This window comes from Pipra filicauda, unplaced genomic scaffold, assembly GCF_003945595.2.
Source record: "Pipra filicauda isolate LSUMZ 115617 unplaced genomic scaffold, ASM394559v2 scaffold91_size2508729_pilon, whole genome shotgun sequence".
Classification (NCBI taxonomy): Eukaryota; Metazoa; Chordata; class Aves; order Passeriformes; family Pipridae; genus Pipra; species Pipra filicauda.
The window spans coordinates 2,335,475-2,355,305 of record NW_024105109.1 but is presented as its reverse complement, the minus strand read 5'-3'; the positions used below and the strand labels follow the sequence as shown (position 1 = coordinate 2,355,305).

Here is a 19,831-nt window from a genome sequence, read left to right as displayed (position 1 = left end):
GATTCTTTTGAAGTATCCTTTTAAAGATGCATTTGTTTAAAGTCTGTCAGTGTTGAGTAATGGTCATGAAATCTACTGCAAATTTTATTAATGAGAATTTATTTATACATTATAACCAGAGGCATTTTTCTGAATCATAACATCAACAGCATTTTAATATGGACAGAGCTTTCTACAGCACTTCAGTTTGGGACAGAAAAGGTTAATACGTGATTCTTCTGTCAAAACAGGCTTCTCAACTGTTTGCTTACTTTAGTTATAATTCAAGCTGCCCTCAATACGCTGAGCATAATTTAGCATTTACAGAAGAAAAAAATTAGTTTCTGGTAAGACAGACTTTTATTTGATTTAATCTCATTATTTGTTGTCTTTCATCTGCAAGTCAAAAACTCACCAGTGCTTTTACAGTCCTATACAGAGTACTTGTATGATTGGAGCCAGGACAGAGGAGGGATGATACTGGAACTTCTCATTTACACAGTTTAAATGGCCCCTCATTTGTAAAGCCTGTGTTGTATATTTCCTCCCCAAATCCTTTCCATCCATGCTCTTCAACTGATAGCTGATAGAAGCAATCACCTCATCTCCAAATAGAGTTCTCCAAAGGAAAATCCATGGCAATTCCACTTAAAGTTCGAATGCTTATATATATATATGTGTGTGTGTGTATGTATATAAAATCAGTTCAAGTTTAAAAGAAGAAAATTATACAGTCTTCCCAGAGGAAATAAGTACGCATTTCATTTTATAATTCTGAGCATGTTAAGGTGTAAAAAACATAGCTACATTTTCAAATTACCTTAGCTCAGCCCTGTCTTGACACTGTACAATTATGCTAATTAAGGAACTTTGGTTTATGGCAATCAAATTATATTTCACTGATTTTTAAAACACTTAAATTTAACCCTCTCATTCCACCCCTAAGTAGCATCCCTACCAACATTCTATGTTCAGAGGAGGGGTGCAGCACCACACCACTTTCAGCTAACAAAATCAAGCTTTGGCAATTGTCCTTTTCCTGGCAATCAGTTCTGCACAGGCCCAGACACTGTCATCTCGTGGTAACCCAGCTGAGAAGAAAGCCTACCTCACAAGAAGCATTACTGCGGAACTCCCAGAACTAGTGTAGGAAGGCAGTGTGAAGCAGTGGCAGGACTAAGGGAGTTCCAACCTTAAATCAGTTTTGAACTGTTGTGAACATACACTCTCAGAGCATTCAAGAAAATCGGGTTTCATATATCCGTAACACTCACTGTTATCTCAAACCTGCATTTCATCTTCTGTACTTTCCTTCTCAATACCTTCTATCTCTCCCACATACTCACTACTCACCTGCCATTCTCTTCCTTCAGCTGCACTATTTTGAAATAGTTACAAATATTAATTGCACAGTTTTCAGCGAGGTTTTTCCTCCCTTTATTTAGGACACACAGAGCTATTCAGCTGTTTGTTTCACCCTCAGTGACTGTTTTCGAAGCTGACTATTCCAGTAAAAGCTTCACTACTAAAGTGGAAGCTCTCACAAGTGCCTCTATTCTATCTACCGTAAGCTTCACATTTCCAGAGACATTTTGTGAAGTAAAGATCTAGTTTCATGTTGCCTGGAATAGACAGCCAAGAAACATGGCCAAGGAGATTGTGCTCTATAATTGGAATATGCTGTGAAGCAAGTTACTATTGGAAGTCTTAGCTGTGGCAGGCAAAATGCCTTGTTAGTATGTCTGCTATAGGACAAAGACTCCACTTCTCTGCATTGTCAGCTTCAGCTACAGTCATGTTGTGGCCTGAATATAGGAGAAAGTGGAAAACTGCTCCCCAGTAAAGGTGTATGCCTTGCTGAAGGATTACTACAATTCATTAAACAGCAAAGGAGACACCTCATTTACTTTTAAACTATTTCAGTTACATTATAGCAAGATGTCTGTGGTAGAGAATAAAGGCATTTCAACAGTGAAACTATAAACGGTTAAAAAAACCCCCAGCAACAGCAAAGTACTTTTGTTTTAATTGATTCAAGGGTAATGTGCCAAGAATTTCAGGAATGCTGCATATATTACAGACAAGTAATCTTGCCAAGTCTCTCTTGGAAATTCTTTTTCAAGATCATTGGTGAGAGTAAACCAGTGTGAAGGTAATATTCAGTAAGGAGTTTGCAGTTAATAAACAGATGTTTACGTAGTTGAAAGATTTCAGCTCCTGGCAAGAATAAGATAATTTGTTTGATAACACACTTAAGCATAATATATTGGGCTGTGAAATTTTATTCAGACTCAGAGCCAAAAAAATTTTATCAAGTGAAAGCATGTGGCAGCTTTTCAGGTTGGGAGAAATTTATTACAAACTTTCATTTTACAGGAAAGCCCACATACCATTTTATTTTCAGAGTCACTACAATGTGTATGTAAATGGAAGCCAAATATACAGAGGAGTTTTTCCTCCATTATATCTTTTAAAAAGTGGTCCGAGGTCACACTTTTAAAGCTGGTAGGGGTGGCTAATAAAAGTAATTAATGTAACGTGCTTCTATTGCAACTATGTCCTCTAGAATAAAAGACCTCTAAGCTTAAGACGGGCCCAACTGGTGAATAGAAAGACTAAATTTGTATTCAGATGCGTTCTTAGTCAAAGTCAACAATAAGGCTGCAAGGGGAAGAGTAAAAACTGCACATACAAGTTATGTAACACTTAGTAAAGTACGCTTAGCAAAAATACTCAAATTTTACAAGGTTATTCTGACCTGGTTCCCCATCCATCTACACAGGCTTGTGTGAGGACAAATTCGAGGTGGTAGCAAGTGCTCAGAAGTGTTTCCATACCTCTGCTGATGAATATCAAACTTCAGCACAAGGGAATTAAAAAACAAACATCCATTTCACAGAAGGCTCCTGTCTACCTTGGAAAAATGTGCTAAAATATTTTGCAGCAACTCTTACAGCCTAACTCTTATATTAAATAATTAAATAATAGCTCACATTCAAGTCCATGCATCACTAAAGGTTGGATACAGCCCCAGCTGAAAGTGACAGGAGTGGATATAGGAAGGACAAACCCTACAGCTATATCATATGAATTGGGAGGGTATATTCTACAAGCCTGTCACAATGAGAAGGTTAAAAGGGTCCTGAGGTGCCCCTCTGTCTCCTAGTAATTCAGCAACTAACATCAGCTGCATCCCATGCATCTGCAACAAAGCAAGAAGTACCAGAGGAGGATTTAATTTAAAAAGAGTTGAAACTCGTACTATAGGCTCTCCTCCCCACCATCTGACTAGTGGGGAGATTCAGTACAAATTCAGCATGCTAACTGCCTATTCAGAAGGAAGAAAAACAAAGTTTCTCATTCAATAAAAGTATTAGGCAGTACCCATTCCATCTTTGAGGGCCTCCAACCTAATCCAGATCTATTGAGGAGTTCTGAGGAAACAACTCTATTTACAGACTACAGAAACAGGTAGTGATAAAGCAGTGAAAATATTGTCTCCTATTTGAAGTTCAGCTTACAGTAAATTATAACCCTAAAGTTCCTGTATACTATTTAAAAGCTGAACAAAATATTTTGATATCTAATGAGAGGCATGATTTCTGTCCTATATCTTTCATATTTCATATAATATATTTAAGGTCAGAAGATGTATTAAGATATTGTTATAAGATCACATTAGATTTCTATGATTCCTATCATATCTATCATTTATTTAATCATAATCTGTTTATCATTAGTTTATCTATCATTAGGTTATATCAAATAATATATCTATCATATCTATGACTTATTTAATATGCTGAAATAAAAAGATACCAAGCTGTAAATGTTCCTGATTCATCACTCATTCACCTGTAGAAAATCATCCATCGAAGCAAAAAAAAAAACTAAAACAAAACCAAACTATCATTGGAAGCCTGTAACATTGTAGGAGCAACATGGATTAATTAGAAGTTACTTATGTGTGTATGCATTGCGAACTAAAACCTTGACTTTGCTTCTCTTGGAGTTGCAGAACAGGACTCCTAGAGTATTTTCTTCAGAAGATACAGATTTCAATAAGCTAGGTGCTTTTAAGAATTTGTCTTTCATGTCTGCCATAATTTTCACTCCAAATTGTTTTCTCTTTTTTGAAAAGTTGATCTTTGGTTGTTTACAGCCTCACATCTTTAACATGTATGTACAGACTGATGCTGTTTTTCACTTCCAAGGACAGATTACAAAGGATTTAGAATGAAATAACCTTAGTGTTTCAGTTTTTCCTGTTTATAAAGTCTGTTTCATCCTAAACCATAGCCTTACTGGAATATCTAAAGAGAGAGAGAGCTAGGTTTGAATAAATTAAGCATTGCAGCAATTAAGCTATTACATCCTACAGAGTCTAATCAAGATACTGCTTCTAGGGTCAAAGAATAAAGAATGCAGAACTGTAGCAGAGAAACTAGTGAGGAAAAATAAGGTCCATTTTTAGACTTGCAAAAACCTCTAAAATAGCATTTCTTTTGCAGTTTGTGACAGAAGAAAACCACCATTTCCCCCCACAAGACATAGGCCACTGAAAGAAGTACATCCATGCTGAAGAACAGGTGACTCATTTTTGCAACCCTGTTGTGCTGGTTTAAGAGTTAACCAGCAGGGGAAATGAACTCAACTCAAAGGAGAGATTATAAGTCAGAATAACAATTTACTACAATAATACAGTAAGTACAATCATACAGACAAACAATTGGTGTTAACCCACAAAACCCAAATGTATAACCCAGTACCCTGGGGCATGAACAAAGTGGTGTTCCTTGGGCCCCGCTTGAGTCCAAAGTAAAGGGAGAGGGGAAGAACCTGCTGGTGGGAGAGCTGTTGCAGTCTGGTCAAAAAGTGGTGATTGCAGTCCAGTGATGGTCTAAGTCTGGTTGAGAGCGATGAGATGCAGCCTTCCTCTGGATCCCACGAGGGGTTGAAAAATGTTCTAAGACTCCAAGATTATATATCCTCCAGTTCAGGCAGAAATGCTCAGTGCTTCCCTCAGGGCGGGGGCTTCCACAAAGGGTGTGAGGACAGGAGCATCCTCCTATCTCACAGGCCTCTTAACACCTAGTTTATAGCCTGAGGAGTCAGGCTCTATGGGCAGAGGGTGTGAATAGTCTATTCACAACAGTTTCTGGGAAATGGCATGGAAGGCTATAGAATACACAGTTTTGGGTTACACCCATGCCATGATGAACTGGTCTCAGTTGTCCTAACTAGGACACCTGTACACAATGGCTTCTGATCCCAATGAGAACTTTTTAGCAAATGTTTTCTAATGAGTTTCAGGTTTATTGCAGGTATACAAGCTTCACAAGCACTTCTCTTTAAACAGAACTGTGATTTGGGGTTGTTTTTGGTACACTTACATGATTTTGAAACAGCCTAGTCATTGGTGACAGTAATTCCGTTCAACATCCTGCCCTTCCACGTGAAATTAGTCCTGCTCAAACACAGTGCCTCTTGCAGCACTGTAACTGAAGGAGCAACTACATGAAATTTGTTCTGGTTTAAAAGTTTCTAACAGCAATGTCAGCACTTCTGAGTCCTATATATAAGATGGTTGCAAACATTTTTTCTTTATGTTAGCCCTCACTTAAAATACCATGTGTTACCATGAAAGGCAACCACTATTATTAAGATTGCTGTTACTAATTCAGGTTCCCCTCTTTGTTCTGAGGGCTGAGTTTAGGCTGTAGTAGCCTATAACAAACTTGCCATGGATGCAAAGTAAATACTATAAAGAGGCTTGACGTGGCAAAAATGCCAGAGAAAGGCTAAAACCGAAAGCCCAATTCTGATAACACTGCTGTGTTTACAGCATTTGTAATTCCTGGGCTTTAATAGCATATTGTTTGATGTTACATGCTGGTTCATGGAACCGTGCCATTATATCAAAGAAGTTTTCCTGTGCTGAAAAAAGTTCCTAATCTTTTCAGTTGCATAGAAAATCTGGAAAGTATGAACCTCAAAACTTCAATAGGAAGGCCAAATGAAATTGCTTTGAAAAGAAACAAGAATTTGAAAGGCTAAATAATTGTTGTAATTGTTGGGATAGACAATCCCAGAATTTCTAACATTCAAAATCATTTTCACCTAGCCTTTTTTAATGCCTCTCGAGCAGTTTCTGCTCTAATTATCTTTAAAATATGGTAAAAAATAGAGCTGCTATATTTCTGTCTAATTTCCTGGGGAGAAATGTAAATAAATACGTGTTACTGAGTGCATATGAGCCCAGTACCTCTTAACTGTAGCACATGTTCAGTACATCTGATGGTGCAATAAGCTAGTTCAAGAGGGCACAGCTGAAGAAATTCAATTAAGAAAAGAGGAATCAAGCATCTGGGTTTTTTTACTGTCTCAGAATTTTAAATGCTACCTAAATTTTGGTAAGTTCCTTGTCTTTCCATGACGTTAGAAATGCTAAAATGAAGGTTCCATATATTAAATCAAATCTGTATCTGGTAGACTTATTCTCATATGAAAAAGAGAAGAAACAGTGGGATAGGACAGAAGTTTTTTTTAGTTAAAAGTAATTTGTTCCATTTATACACAAATAAAGCTTCAGTAATGGAATGTATCTTAGTTTTCAAATCTTCTCTTGGCTTTCAATCCTTGACATACTTGTGTTTACATACACTGTTCTACCAGTTATTCAAATAATGCTGCAAAAGTTGAGCTTAAGGATTAAAGAGAGAATAAGCTTTCTACTGCACAGCCTATTCTGTTAAGGTTTTTCATTTCACTAGATCTGAGAAGTGGCAGCCAGCCTGCTCCACTTCCCCCCCCATCCCCAAGCAATAGTTGTCAGGAGCAACCATCCAGTCCAGTCTAAGTGAAGGTCAGTGAAGACTAAGTCAAGTCTTGCCTAAGTGAAGAATCGTCGAATCATAGAATTGTTTCGGTTGGAAGGAACCTTAAAGATCATCTAGTTCCAACCTCCCTGCCATAGGCAGGGACACCTTTTACTAGTCCAGGTTGCTCACAGCTCCATCCAACCTGACCATATCTGATTGAGATGATATCACAAAAAACGCCTAAATGAAAAACAGTATTTCAGGAAACGTAATACAATCATATTTTAATTGTAATACTATCCTATTTTAGATATCAATGGTGTAAGAATTCTTCAGCAGATCTTTCATAAACTTATACTCCGAAAATAAATAAGCATTGACCATTTAGATTAATATGTTTTCAACATATTAAAGTAAGAATTTGAATAGTGTAAACCATTAGACAAGAAGTGCCACAGTCCGTAAGCAGCTAGATAAGTTCTTCAAGATGCTAAGGGACCACAGCTCCTTTTTGCTTTTGTCAAAAAGGGAGAAGCTCAGTGCCAGATCATGATTGTTGTTTAGCATGGTGCTTCCCTCAAGTGGTTTGTATTAGTTGCTGCTTTCTTATGACAACACCAACACCTGCTCATCTTAAAATATATCTGTATAGATAGGGATAGCATACGGTTGAAAAATTGTGTAGTCATGTCCGACAAAAAGCAGTGAAGACCTAAACTGTGGTTTAAATATAAGATGTTAATTCAACAAAGATGTTTATCTGAAGGACAAAACATTCGAGCTTTGATACCACTGATCATAATTCAAGCAGAAAATCTCCTTAGGGAAAAAAAAAAATCTACACGTCTTTGGAAAACTTCAGACAATCCTGACAGAAATTTCTATGACTACAGGAGAAAGTCTAGCATAAAGCCAAATCAGACCAAATGGGTATTTGTTCTGATGCAATCTCTCAAATATTGATCCAAATGACCCTAGAAGAAGCTAATGTGACAAAGAGGATACATCTCCATTAGAAGATTTAGAGTTTTCCAAATGAATTTGTGAACTGCAAGGAATTGTTAAAACATAGTAATCATTTTGACACGATGGTCTTAAGCATAAAGTATTAAACAACATAATATCCATCAGCCCCAGAGAATCACAAAGTATTTCAGATGCTGGACATTTACCAACTGAGGGATACACAGCACTCGGAGCTTTTTATGCTTCAGAACGCAAAGAAGAGAAATTAGGGAAAATGTTTCATTAGAGAAATTAGTCAGGCCTCTGTTGAACCACAAAAATCATAGCACCTTAGTCATTCAAAGCAAGCAGCATTTTTAAAGTGTCATCTCAAATTTAACATAGAGTTTTTACACACCAAAAAGTAAAAATACCACTATTAATAAATAAACTTAACTTGACATGATAAAGCCATTATAATGAATTTTTCATTAATAGCTATATAGATTGCACTTATACTGGAAACTTGAGGCACCTACAACAAATGTATCTTTAGATACAGAAATCTTTAGAGAAGCAAAACAAAGTCAGGGTGCCCCATTCTTTTTTCTTTTTCTTTTTTTTTTTTAAACCTAATAGTAGCATTTGAACTGCCACAGCCATAATACAAGCATTATCACTGTTACAGCACCAGCAATCATAGATCCCATCCCTCCTATACACACTGAGAGAGAGCATCACCTCCAGGTAGAGGTTAACTCGTGTGGGATGGGAAGTACTGTTAATCTCAGTGCAGAGGTCAAGTGCCAGCTATTTCAGCAAAAGCTGATAGCTCTTTTCTTGGATAAAGTAATGTCCTGTTCAGACCCTTTAGCTGCATCCCCAATATCTCATCTCCAGGCTAACTAGATGCGTAAAGTCATTCCCATTTGGAAGAGCTGATTCTTGCAAAAGTCTTGAGGATATGGAATTTTTACTTTAAAATGCCTGTAGTCCAATAATTTCAGGAACTGTGTGTCAAACATACTTCAGATTCAGTTACACTAATGTTACTTTGCTCTGTAAACTGTGCACAAAGACTGTAACCTCTGTTTCACCTGTATAGAGTCTTTTATAAGTGCCTCTAACCACTCAGTATGGGCTGAGCACAGTTTAATTATTCCAAGTGTTAAATAGAGATTGAAATGTGCACCTTATATCCTATTTGCATGAAGCCTGTGAGCTTTTTTCTCCTTGATTAAAGATCCATCCTTTGTGAGCACTGCCTTCCTCAAAGACAGTGTTAATTCCTCAGTTACTTTGAGATAAGACTTTGTTAAACTGGATAGAGTTGCTACTTTTGAGGAAAACAAAAGATAAGGCAAAAGAACAATGCACTAAATGAGCAAGCATCTGACAAGCTCTGTTAGGAGAACGTCCTCACAAGAGAATGTGTACTCTGTTCCCATAGTCCTCAGAAGGACCTACAAATCCTGCCCATCACAGTTAGGACAGTGATTTGAAGGAAAGACAGCTTAATGCAACTCAGCATGGATGCTATTATCCATCTCTAATCAAATTAATTTAGAAAGCAGTGACTGAATTGAGAATAGTGAACTTGAGAAAGACAAATATGTTTTAATGCCAATAACTCTCTTATGACATTTTGAATATCCTGTCTAGTCTCCACAGTCTTGTGTCCTCTGGTTGACTGACTTATTAACTGATGGAGCTGCAGCAGAGAATCAACCACTACCAGATAAGACAAGTCAAGGATTTTCCTAGATAGGTTCTCCAGAGTAGGGTTTGGAATTTTTTCTTTTTAATATCTGAGAAGCGTCAACACTGACAGGAGCTTTTTCAGGATATGAAGTACTTATGATTGTTCTCTCCTGCATGATCTTTGATGAAATGTTGCTCTTAAAGGCAGTTTTAATAGGATGCCTCCCCTCTTACCAACCAGCCTTATTTTCATTAAGTGTGTGGGTGTTTCACGTGTTTGAGACTCTTCTATCCATAAGTTCTGCAGTTACTGGGGGAGAGGAACAGATACAGCTCTCTTCCTTCAGAAAAGAGGCTGAAAAGGGTTCTGCCAAAGCAGCTGTGTTAATTGCTAAATACACATATACTCTCAATGCCAAGCACAATATACAAATCATTCCATCTGCCTCAGCTCTGGACTCCTGGAGCTCATCTAGTGGTTTCCATAAAGGATCAGACCCCATCTCATGTAATTCTCATGTGCAGAACCTCACTGATGGTATCACTCTGGTGCTCCTATGCATGAACTCTTAGCTAGAGAAATTATTTTAGCATTCACCTTATGGCTGGTGTGTAATCAAGAAATAATTCTAAAGAAGTATTGGCTGGAAAGGCTGTATGAAAGGTCTTTTACTGCTAGGATTCAGAAGGAGAGCTGGTGGTTTCTCAGCACAAAACAATTTCCTTTAAGATTGGTCACATGCCCTTTGGAAGCTAATTGTGAAGTAAAAAAGCATCCTGTGGTTTCTTTCAGGAAAAATCTTTTATCTGGTTCCAACTGGAATTTTCAACAGGAAGTATAAGTTTTATGACCATGTTTTGGAAAGAGGTAACATTGCAATACTCTTGAAAAGTAATTTCCTCAAATGCTAATGAGGTACACTCTAAGTAGCAACAAAGGCAAAAAAATTACTTCTTGCTTTGCCAAATGATTTGAAAAAATACTTCAAGGAAAGGAGATAACCCTGCCAGCATAAACGGAATTAAATAAGCCACATACATGCTTTCTATTGTATTTTATCTAAACAGAGAGGCCTCTTAAACACATTGAAATAATAGATCTTTTATGTTTGACAACAAAATAAGTAGCATGTTTCATTTCCTTACTCAGGCTGAATTAATATTAAATACCTCATACCTTCCAAGAACTTAATCATAATAATTTTAATGGAAAAATTCAATGTATAGAATTATGTAAGATTTACTCTTCAAAAATACATATTCCCATGAGCAATAGCTGTAGAATTCTAGATAAAAGCCTCATTTAACCAGAATTACCTCCTAAACTCAACTATGCTGTTAAAATGTCACTTATTCTCAAAGAAACTCTACCATGTAGCCACAAAACACATTTTCATACGATTTCTATAAAGCCTGTTAAAATGATTTCTGATTTGTGTGCTTTAAAACATTGAAGTTTTAAAGAAAAATCTCAAAGATCATAAATAATTCCATTATTGGATCATACCGATACTCCCTGAAGTCCATGTTCCTTGGTCTGATATGTTCAGTAAGGAATGATTCCAGAAGGTGATCCAAGAAAGGAGACATTCAATACACTGCTAGTATTGAAACAGTCTTCCTAAACCATACTGTATACCTGAAGCAGGTAAGTTTATCCTTTTTAGTATAAGTCTGGATGTTCTTATCTATATACATGTTCTTCTTATAATCTGTTTGTCTCTTGGACTTCATAAAAATCTGTGGTAATTTCCAGAATCTACTTTTTCAGAACAATATGCATTTATTTCACAGCTTTAGGTTTTATTGAAATATTTGATGTCTAATGCTCTTAATGATGATCAGTTTCTAAGCAACTATTAAACAGGATTTTTTAGTTGTCTAGTTTCCAGAGGAAAATGCAACTCATTAGAGTGAGCATGCAAACCTCAGATTGAAGTCATTACACTTATTTTAATGTTGTATTTCATTTAAAATGTTTGATCAGAGAACAAGTCTCCTAGGATGCATAACTTTTCTGGAACATCAAAATGAACAGCAGTCCTTCAACAAGCCTCATTACATTCAGTGCACAATGTAAAGAGAATGGATAGCAGCACCACATTGAGTTCATTTTATATTGATAAAGCTTTGTGTCTCGAGACTAATATGCTAATAACCACATCGATGTTTGTTTTGATTAAATGGATTCCTTCCAGCAGTAGAAGCAGCAGAGTCAGAAGTATCCTGTACTGAAGATATTCACATCCTTATGAAAACGGAATGATTAAATTTACCATCAAGTTACAGGTTGCTGTCTAAACCATTCAATTCCATCAGTGAATGTTCAGGTTATAACTGGTCTATGCATCCTTTGAAGTTAAGCTGTCGGGACAAACCTTGAACAACTCAAAAGTTTTAGCCAACTAGCTCTGCATGCATCCTTCACTTGCAATTTCTGCCTCCATGACTGGACAAGAATCACTGTGCACATCAGACGAAAGCTATCAGAACAGAACATGACAATAGCAGAGTGTTAGCATGAACCCATCAGCTCTCTGGAGCTTTAATTTGATGCCTGTTGAGATCAGTAAAGGGGTGAATACGGAGAAAACAACAACAAAAACCCTCAAAGAGAAAGCAGTTATCTACTGCTAACATTTATTAGAAGACATTGAGGCAGTATTAAGCAAACAATCCCAAGGACGTACCCTCCTAAATAAAAGAATGCGATCCTCAGAAATAAAGAGCTTATTCTCAACACCATGAAGGGCAACCTCCCAAGCAAAACTGCACTTCCCAGCCCCCAGTGTTTGTAGAGTTAAAGCAACAAGTGTTACTATGTGGTGAACATCAGCCCTGCCATCATCTGACAAACCGAAGGAGAATGAGTAAGATGTTTCTTTAAGCATGTAGTGCTTGAGCTGTTAGCCATTGTAAAAACATTAAGAGCAAGAAAGAAAATAATGAACATTACTGTACCAAAACAGGAAAAGCAGATTTGACTCCCACCTCCCGCCAGTTACAGCCCTGGAACTTTTTTTTCCAAAATATATCATGGCAAAGGAATGTGTCTTTCTTTGCCTGATGACCTCTCATTTGGAGAAGTACACTGTTCAGTGTCATTTAGCACGCAAAAAGAACAAAGAAATTTAACTGTTTCAAAGAAAAGCAGAATTTCAGCTCTTGTTATAGACTTCTGAATGCTCACCTCATAGCTTAATATTGAGCACATATTGGATGAAGAAGAACAGTAACTCATTAGATACAGCCTCATTCCAGACTAACCACTTCTCCCCTGTCCCATGCCAAACAGCTTCCATTTCCTTGTGAAACAGCAACAGCTTCAGATTACAATTCAGTTCTAAGGATATTCATTTTGCATTTAAGTCAAGAAATCACGATCTACTGAAACATTTAAGAAACTAGGGTACGAGCTCTACTGCCAAGACTGCAACCTTCTATTTACACATGACAAAGGGCCTGAATACCGACCAGTCCATACACCTGATCTCAGAAAAATGAACAATTATTAGCAAAGATAAAACCCTTACAGAACAGCAGAGAACAGCACAGCATAAGGTTTATGACTAAGAGAAAAGTTAAAAAAGGGAAAGTCTGGTTTATTTTATATACCTATTAAGGAACTCATTTTCTCAAATATTCCCCCCTTAGCATAACAAGCAGATTCAAGACTATCAAAAATAAAAGGAAGTTTAACAATTTTTTCAGCCAGGTAGTATGGACATGAGTGATTCAAGATGAACTTTAATTACACTGAAAACAGCTCATGACAGCAGTGAAATATAGATTTTTGTGGTCTTCAACAGACAGGTAATGACTATTTAAAGCTTCACAGTCTCACACCCCAATTGCTTTAAGTGTCCAGTAATTTCCTCGGAATCAAAAATTATTTGTTCTCAGAGCAAATTTTTACAAATTCACAGTGCTCTCATAAAATCTTAAACATAGCCATTACCCACAGATACTGATATCTAGAAAACAGTGCAGCTAAACTTCTGATCCTCTCCCTTTAAGATATAGCCCACAGGGTTACAATTGAAGGGATTTTTTAATTTGTTTTTACCTTTTCTTGAATTCTCTTGTCTTTCACTGTCGATACAAGTTTCCAAATCGCATGGATAGGAAGCTTTATAAAATAGGAGAAGACAGATTTATGCAGCAGATTATCCATAATTTAGGCAATTTCTCTTACTGCTTCCGTATTTGGAATTCGAGATATGAATGCATGTTTTCTGCCTCTTCCCAGAGACTGGTAGTCCTCGACTGTTGCACAATCCTTTTCTGCAGAGGAACTGGTGAAAATGAAAACATCAAATGCAGAGCCTACAACAAATGACTAGTGTTAAAGTGCCACAAGGGCAGTGTGAGCTGAAAGAATTGAGGGGCAGTTCCACCAAATGCAAATCATTTCCCTGGCACTGTGCTCTAACAGCTCTTCTGGTAAGAACATTCTATTGCAAAAATCAAATAACAGTAAGTAGGTCCTGGGTTTTTTACCCCTCCTAATGCTTCTTAAAGCTTGTTCAGCTGCAGTAAAGAGGCCAGAAAACTGCTGTTTCTAGTATATTCCCCCCTCCTCCTCAAGCTGTATTTCACTAGCTGCACTGTCTGATTTCACTTTTGTTTCACATACAATCCTGTTATGTGGATTTCAGGCAGATTAATGCTTTCTTTCATTCTCCGCTTTCTAAACTGGAACTGCAAGGCACCAGTTACAAGGCATAACAATGCAAGCTCAGATAAAGCTTAGCTTGCAACTGGGGCTTTGAATTTTACCTGCAAACTCATTTCCTTTTAAGTTATTACGTTTATCTTTGTGAGCCCTTCTCTACTTTGCACCTTTGATCAGCAGACAAGTAGTAAGTATTTTTCTGGCTTTTGTAGTGGATGGAAAAGCAGCAAAGCACATTTCCATCAATTATCATCCTAAATTCTTCAGTTTCATAGTTACAGAAGTTTGGGTTGGTGTCTCCCCCTCTCTTTTGTTGTCAATCTTTTAAGTAGAAAAGTACCAGAGCTAGGTTCTTATTACAGTGAAGCAATTCAGTCCTCAATAAAACTCCACAGCCACTGGAGATTAAGTCTTTTAATTCTTTAATAGGGTATGTTCCTGTGTATAATAAATTATTTTAAGGTTCCTTCCAACCCACGCCATTCTATGATTCTATGATTTAGACCTTGGCTAATACTACAGAATTTGTCCTGAATCTATTAAATACAGCTGCTAAAGACTAACCAGCCAGAGCAATGTTATGTGCTTCCTGCACATCAACATTTGTGGGAGGCAAAAGAAATAATTTCTTTACCTTGTCAGCACAGTTTGTGGAAAGTGATGCACATGGTAGGGAAATAATACTGCTTTGCAGGACTCTTCTCCCACTCATCCTTTCTAGGTCTCACAGCTATGAAAAAAATCTTTCAATGGATTCAGGAAAGGATCCAAAACAGATTTGCATGTTTGTTTTCAGCACTAGCTCATCCCACATTACTTGCACATATCCTTCCCTTCAGGTTTGGAGGCTTGACACAGGCAACCATTCTGACATTTCAAGTTTGGAAATGTGCCTTCAACAAATCCTTTTTGTGTTCCTAAATGACTGTTTGGCTGCCTATACTTCAGCCCATCTGTTTGGGTGGCACCAGGCCTGCTTGCAAGGTGATCTTGCTGTTTCATTTCCCATTGAGAGATGCCAGCCAATTTTGGGCTGTCGGCACAATACCTCTCCTGCCCTCACTTTGGTACAAAGCCCTGCTGAGTCAGAGACGTTGCTTTTGTGCTTTATAAAATTCGTTGGCATTTGTGTGGGTCTGACCACCTGAGTAGCAGAGGAAGAAAACTGGAGTTGTCAGCACTGGAAATTGCCAAGTACACTTGTTACTGTGAAGCCAGGGGGATGTTAAGAAGATCAGTGACACATCATAGCATGAGAATTTTAATTGCTCTGCAAAGCCAGGATCACCATAAGCAGGAGAACAAGAATAGTAAAACCAATGACACAAGCCACAGGCACAAAAGAGTCAAGCAGGGGAAAACATTACTGTAATGATTCCTTTAAAATGGACAAATACTAGGACATATTTGTTTTGTATAACCTCAGATGTTTACCTAAAATTAGGGTGTTGTGGTTTATGCCATTCACTGAAAAGTCATACCAGGCTGAAGATGCTCCTTTGAAAAGTTCTGAAGTGCACGACTAAGCTCTTCCAGAGGCATGGACCACTTGTCCATGTAGGCTTGTTTCAGGCCTAACATCAGTACTTCAGCAGGCACTTCTACACCCACCTCTCCTGTGCTACATATGGGTACTTACTGAGCCCAAACAGAGACATCTGCAGTAACCCAGGTGGCTGGAGCCTCAAAAGTGTACAAGGACCATCATCTGGTTGCTCTGTAACTTGGCCTTGGCCAATATCAGAATTCTAAATTGTCTTGATTAGCTCCTAAAATTCTCTGTTGCAACAGAGATAAAGATTCCTTAACTAGGAAAAACTTGCACTATCAAGAGTAAGTCAGTAACACATATCACTAATGTTCTCCTTTCCTCCACCCCCCTATAAGAAAGGAAGTAACAAGCCAAGAAAAGCAAAGACAAGCCTTCAATATACCATATCAGCTGTCAGAATGTTTTAGTCTAAGGGTTTTAGTGAAAAGTGCTCCTTTCTCTGGTGTAAAATAATGTGACAAAATTTCCAGACATGCGTTCTGACACCTGAAAGAACAGTTTCTTCTTGTTGTGCCCTGTGTTTTTGTTAAAGAAATCCCCTCACTTCTCATGCCATGATATATTTGAAAGAAAATGAAAGAAATTTAAACATTTTGGCTTTACCTACAAATGAACCAAATTTTTACTAAAATAGTGATCCATTATGTGCTCAGAAAACAGCAAACAACAGAGACTAAACTCCTCAGCTCTGAGGCAACTATCCAGTATCAACAAGAACAGTACTAACCTATTTGTTCGACTCATGCTTGTGGTATCATGCAAGGTGAATCAAGTATCTCCCACACAGCACTTAGACAACCCTCTGCCTTGTATTATAAACATCTTTAATGACAGTAATGAAATACATCACTAGCAGCCAAAATCCACAAACAGCATCCAGATCCTGTTGTAAAAGAGGTAAATAATTCTCTTTTCATCAAGTGGAAAAAATAGAGATACATATGCATCTATATAGGTATATGTGTATAGCTATATAGATGCATATACCACAATGTCCCCATCCTGAAAACACATATGACAAGAAGCTAATCAACAAACAGACTTTGCCCTACTACTCACTGCTAGCAGCAGGACAGGGAGCAACATGTAATTCTCGCTCATTGTGAGCTGTTCGTTTGTCTTCTTCTATCATCTTGGCATCTCAGCCAGAGACTTTTGTCTTCTAAAACCTTTCATTGCAAAGTTCCTTGAACCAAGACTTCTTTATCCCAAGGAAGCCATGGCATTTGGGTCCTTGAATCATATCCTATATGTATAAAGCAAGTATTGTGTTTTGAGTCTGTGTACTGTCAGAATAAGAATTTGCTTCTTCCCCCATCTCCCCACACCTTATTGCTTTGATAAATAACAACTCCAACAGAGCTGTTAGCCTAAGATTTTCAACTAATATAATTTTCTGTTCTTGTGAAGATTTATTAGTTCAATTCTAGTTAAAATTTGATCCAGTTCCTTTTTTTTTATTTTGAGTAATGCAAACTCTATCTTCAACATGCATCACTGATTTAGATTTTGTAAGATTTTAATGATTCAGTTTTAGTTCCATGTCCAGCTACAAGCTCCCTAGTGCCATACAGACATGTGTATACTGGAGCAATTTCAGGAAAGAGTCCCAAAGATAATTAAGGGACTGAAATACCTATTATGGCAGGAGAAACTGAGTGTTGGGACTGTTTAGTTTGGAGCAGAGAAGGTTCAGGGGGATCTTCTTAATATATAAACAGCCTGAGGGGTTGAAATGAAGAAGGAGGAGCCAGAATTCTCAGCTTCTGTCCTTCCTGTGAAAGGACAGGAAGAGATGGGCAAAAACTGAAATTCAGAAAGTTCCATTTAATATAATTATTTGTTTATTAAACCACTGTTTTATTGACGAAGCACTGAAAATTGCTGCTCAAAAGGTTGTGGAGTCTTCATCTTCAGATATATTCAAAACCTTGCAATCAGTCCTGGCAGTCTGTTCTTTCTGACTTTGCTTTGAGCATGGGTATTGTACTAGAAGATTTCCAAGGAGTCCCTTCCAACCTCAGCTATTCTACAATTCTGTGAAATTACGAGCTATTACTATAAAAAACATAAGGATATGCAAGTGGTATTATTGATTTTGTGTAAAAATAAGTGCACTTTAAAAAGGAAGATATTGTTAAAAAAAAGATCTCCAGTAAATTGATTCGCAAATGTATAGATTCATTGTCAGTGCAGTGCTGAAATATAATATTATTTTTACCACAAGAAAATTTACTTGAGTTTTCATAATGCTTCTCAAAGATAATACAGGACTCTTGTGCAGAAGCATTTACACAGGCATAAAATAACCATATATACTACAAGTTTTGTTGCAAATACCTTACTTGGATCTGTTGGACCAGATATCTGGTCCATAACTCCTCCTAGATGTCAAAGTATTTTGAGATTTTTTTACTATCTCTCCCACACATGCATGAAGTAGATTGCTACCCCCTTTTCCTCCTAATGACATCTTATTTCTAGGAACACAAAGTCATGAGAAGCAACTGCCTGCAGTGGTACCTCTGCCTTGCCAGGGCTTCAATTTAGAAGTCATTCTTAGAAGAAAGAGACCCCCAGCTGTAAAATAAAGCTCAAAAAGCAAAATTTCTCAAAATTTCTTTCCTTGGACACACTACTCATGTTCACCAGCTTTCCCCCCACCCCAGTCAGAAGATAATGTCTATTCAGCTTTGTAGCTGGAAGGAACAGGTTGATAAGATGGTAGACAGAGGCTGAGACTCCTACTTATGCCTGCTTATGTAGCTTATGTCCTGCTATATTTTCCACGGCCAAAGCAGCTTCCTCCCATTGCACTGTGGCAAGTAAAGGAATACATCAGAAGTCAGCATCAATGGATCATATGCAGGGTGTCCAATCAGGTGCCACATGGCTGAGAGGTGGGCTGTCAGTGGAGCACACTGTGCCCACATACCTCTAAGACTGTGTACACATATCTATCAGCTTGACATCACTTTCAGAAACTTTATTCCTTTACCATCCAACCTTGAGGTCGCAATTGAAGAGTTTATTTCACAAGGATAACAGGTTGAAGCTTTACACTTGTACTGCCACACTAGAAACACAGAATAGCTATTATTATGGCCACTATCCTACAAATGACCTCCCTTTTACTGTCTCTATAGCCAGGAAAGCGATTTGTCTTTCTAAAGCTTCATGGTATTGGGATTTGGGTCCCATTTGTTACCCACTCTCCTAAGTTCTTTGTGTTAATGAGCTCTAATCAGCAGCCTTCCATTTTACAAAGTGTCACCCTCTAGTGCATTGTTTAAATCTATCTAAATTAAAATCTTACCCTATTTAAAATTTGCCTCTTGCTCTAAAATCTGTTGATCAATCATTCTGTAGCTTCAGCCTGGCCTCTACAAATTTGATCAATGCGTGCTTCATTTTATCTTTCAGATTGTTTAATAGAAACCTTAATTAGTGCTTTCATTAATTAATACCAGACCCAATACTGATTCAGAGATATCCCATTTGATAGCTCCCTCACCACTGGTGCTTCACTGTTAATTATCCTGACACTGTAGCCCAGGCAATTCTGTATTCATATTACAGGATTATGAAGCAGAGAAAGGCTTTTTTCCTACTGAATTCTTCCTGAAGGAGCTTACCACGCATAGCAAAAAGAAGCCATGATAGATTTAGATAACAGAAATCCACTGTGTTTTATTTGTCTACTAAACACATAATACACTGCACCCTATTAACTTTGTCTGGATAAAAAAGTTCAACTAATTATTCACATGTGTCTCAAAGGAACATGAAAACATCTTCACTGTACTGATGGACTGTGGGTTAGTTTTAGGGTGCTTGATGGAGCAGTAGGGCTAGAAAGGCCAGGCTGAAATTCACTGCTTGTGAACCTGGCAGCCAGCTGAGCTTTTTCTCACCCCTAACTCTTTCATCCAAGACTCAACTCATTACATCCCCACAGTCTCATCTGTCTAGCATAATTAATCTTCCTATGAAATTGTTATGCAGTAGCTCTCCTCAAGTTTGCCTTCAAATACAGGAAATCAGGCAGCCTGTACAAAATCCCACTATGTTCCTAGCCAGCAGAAAATGCTTGAAGAGTGGAAGCATTGCAACGAAGGGGGCCTTTTCTCATTACTTTTCTTCTTTTCAGACACAGAG

General features: G+C 37.6%; 1 protein-coding gene across 1 annotated transcript in view; it reads right to left on the bottom strand.

Moving 5' to 3' along the window:
- Positions 1-13,767, bottom strand: part of ATP2C1 (ATPase secretory pathway Ca2+ transporting 1) — a 68,822-nt gene extending 55,055 nt beyond the window's left edge. Inside the window, exon 1 of the mRNA XM_027733316.2 lies at positions 13,513-13,767. Within this exon, the coding sequence (XP_027589117.1) occupies positions 13,513-13,620 (108 nt within the window). The 5' untranslated portion in view covers positions 13,621-13,767. The remainder of the gene's footprint in view (positions 1-13,512) is intronic.
- Between the last annotated feature and the right edge of the window lie 6,064 nt (positions 13,768-19,831).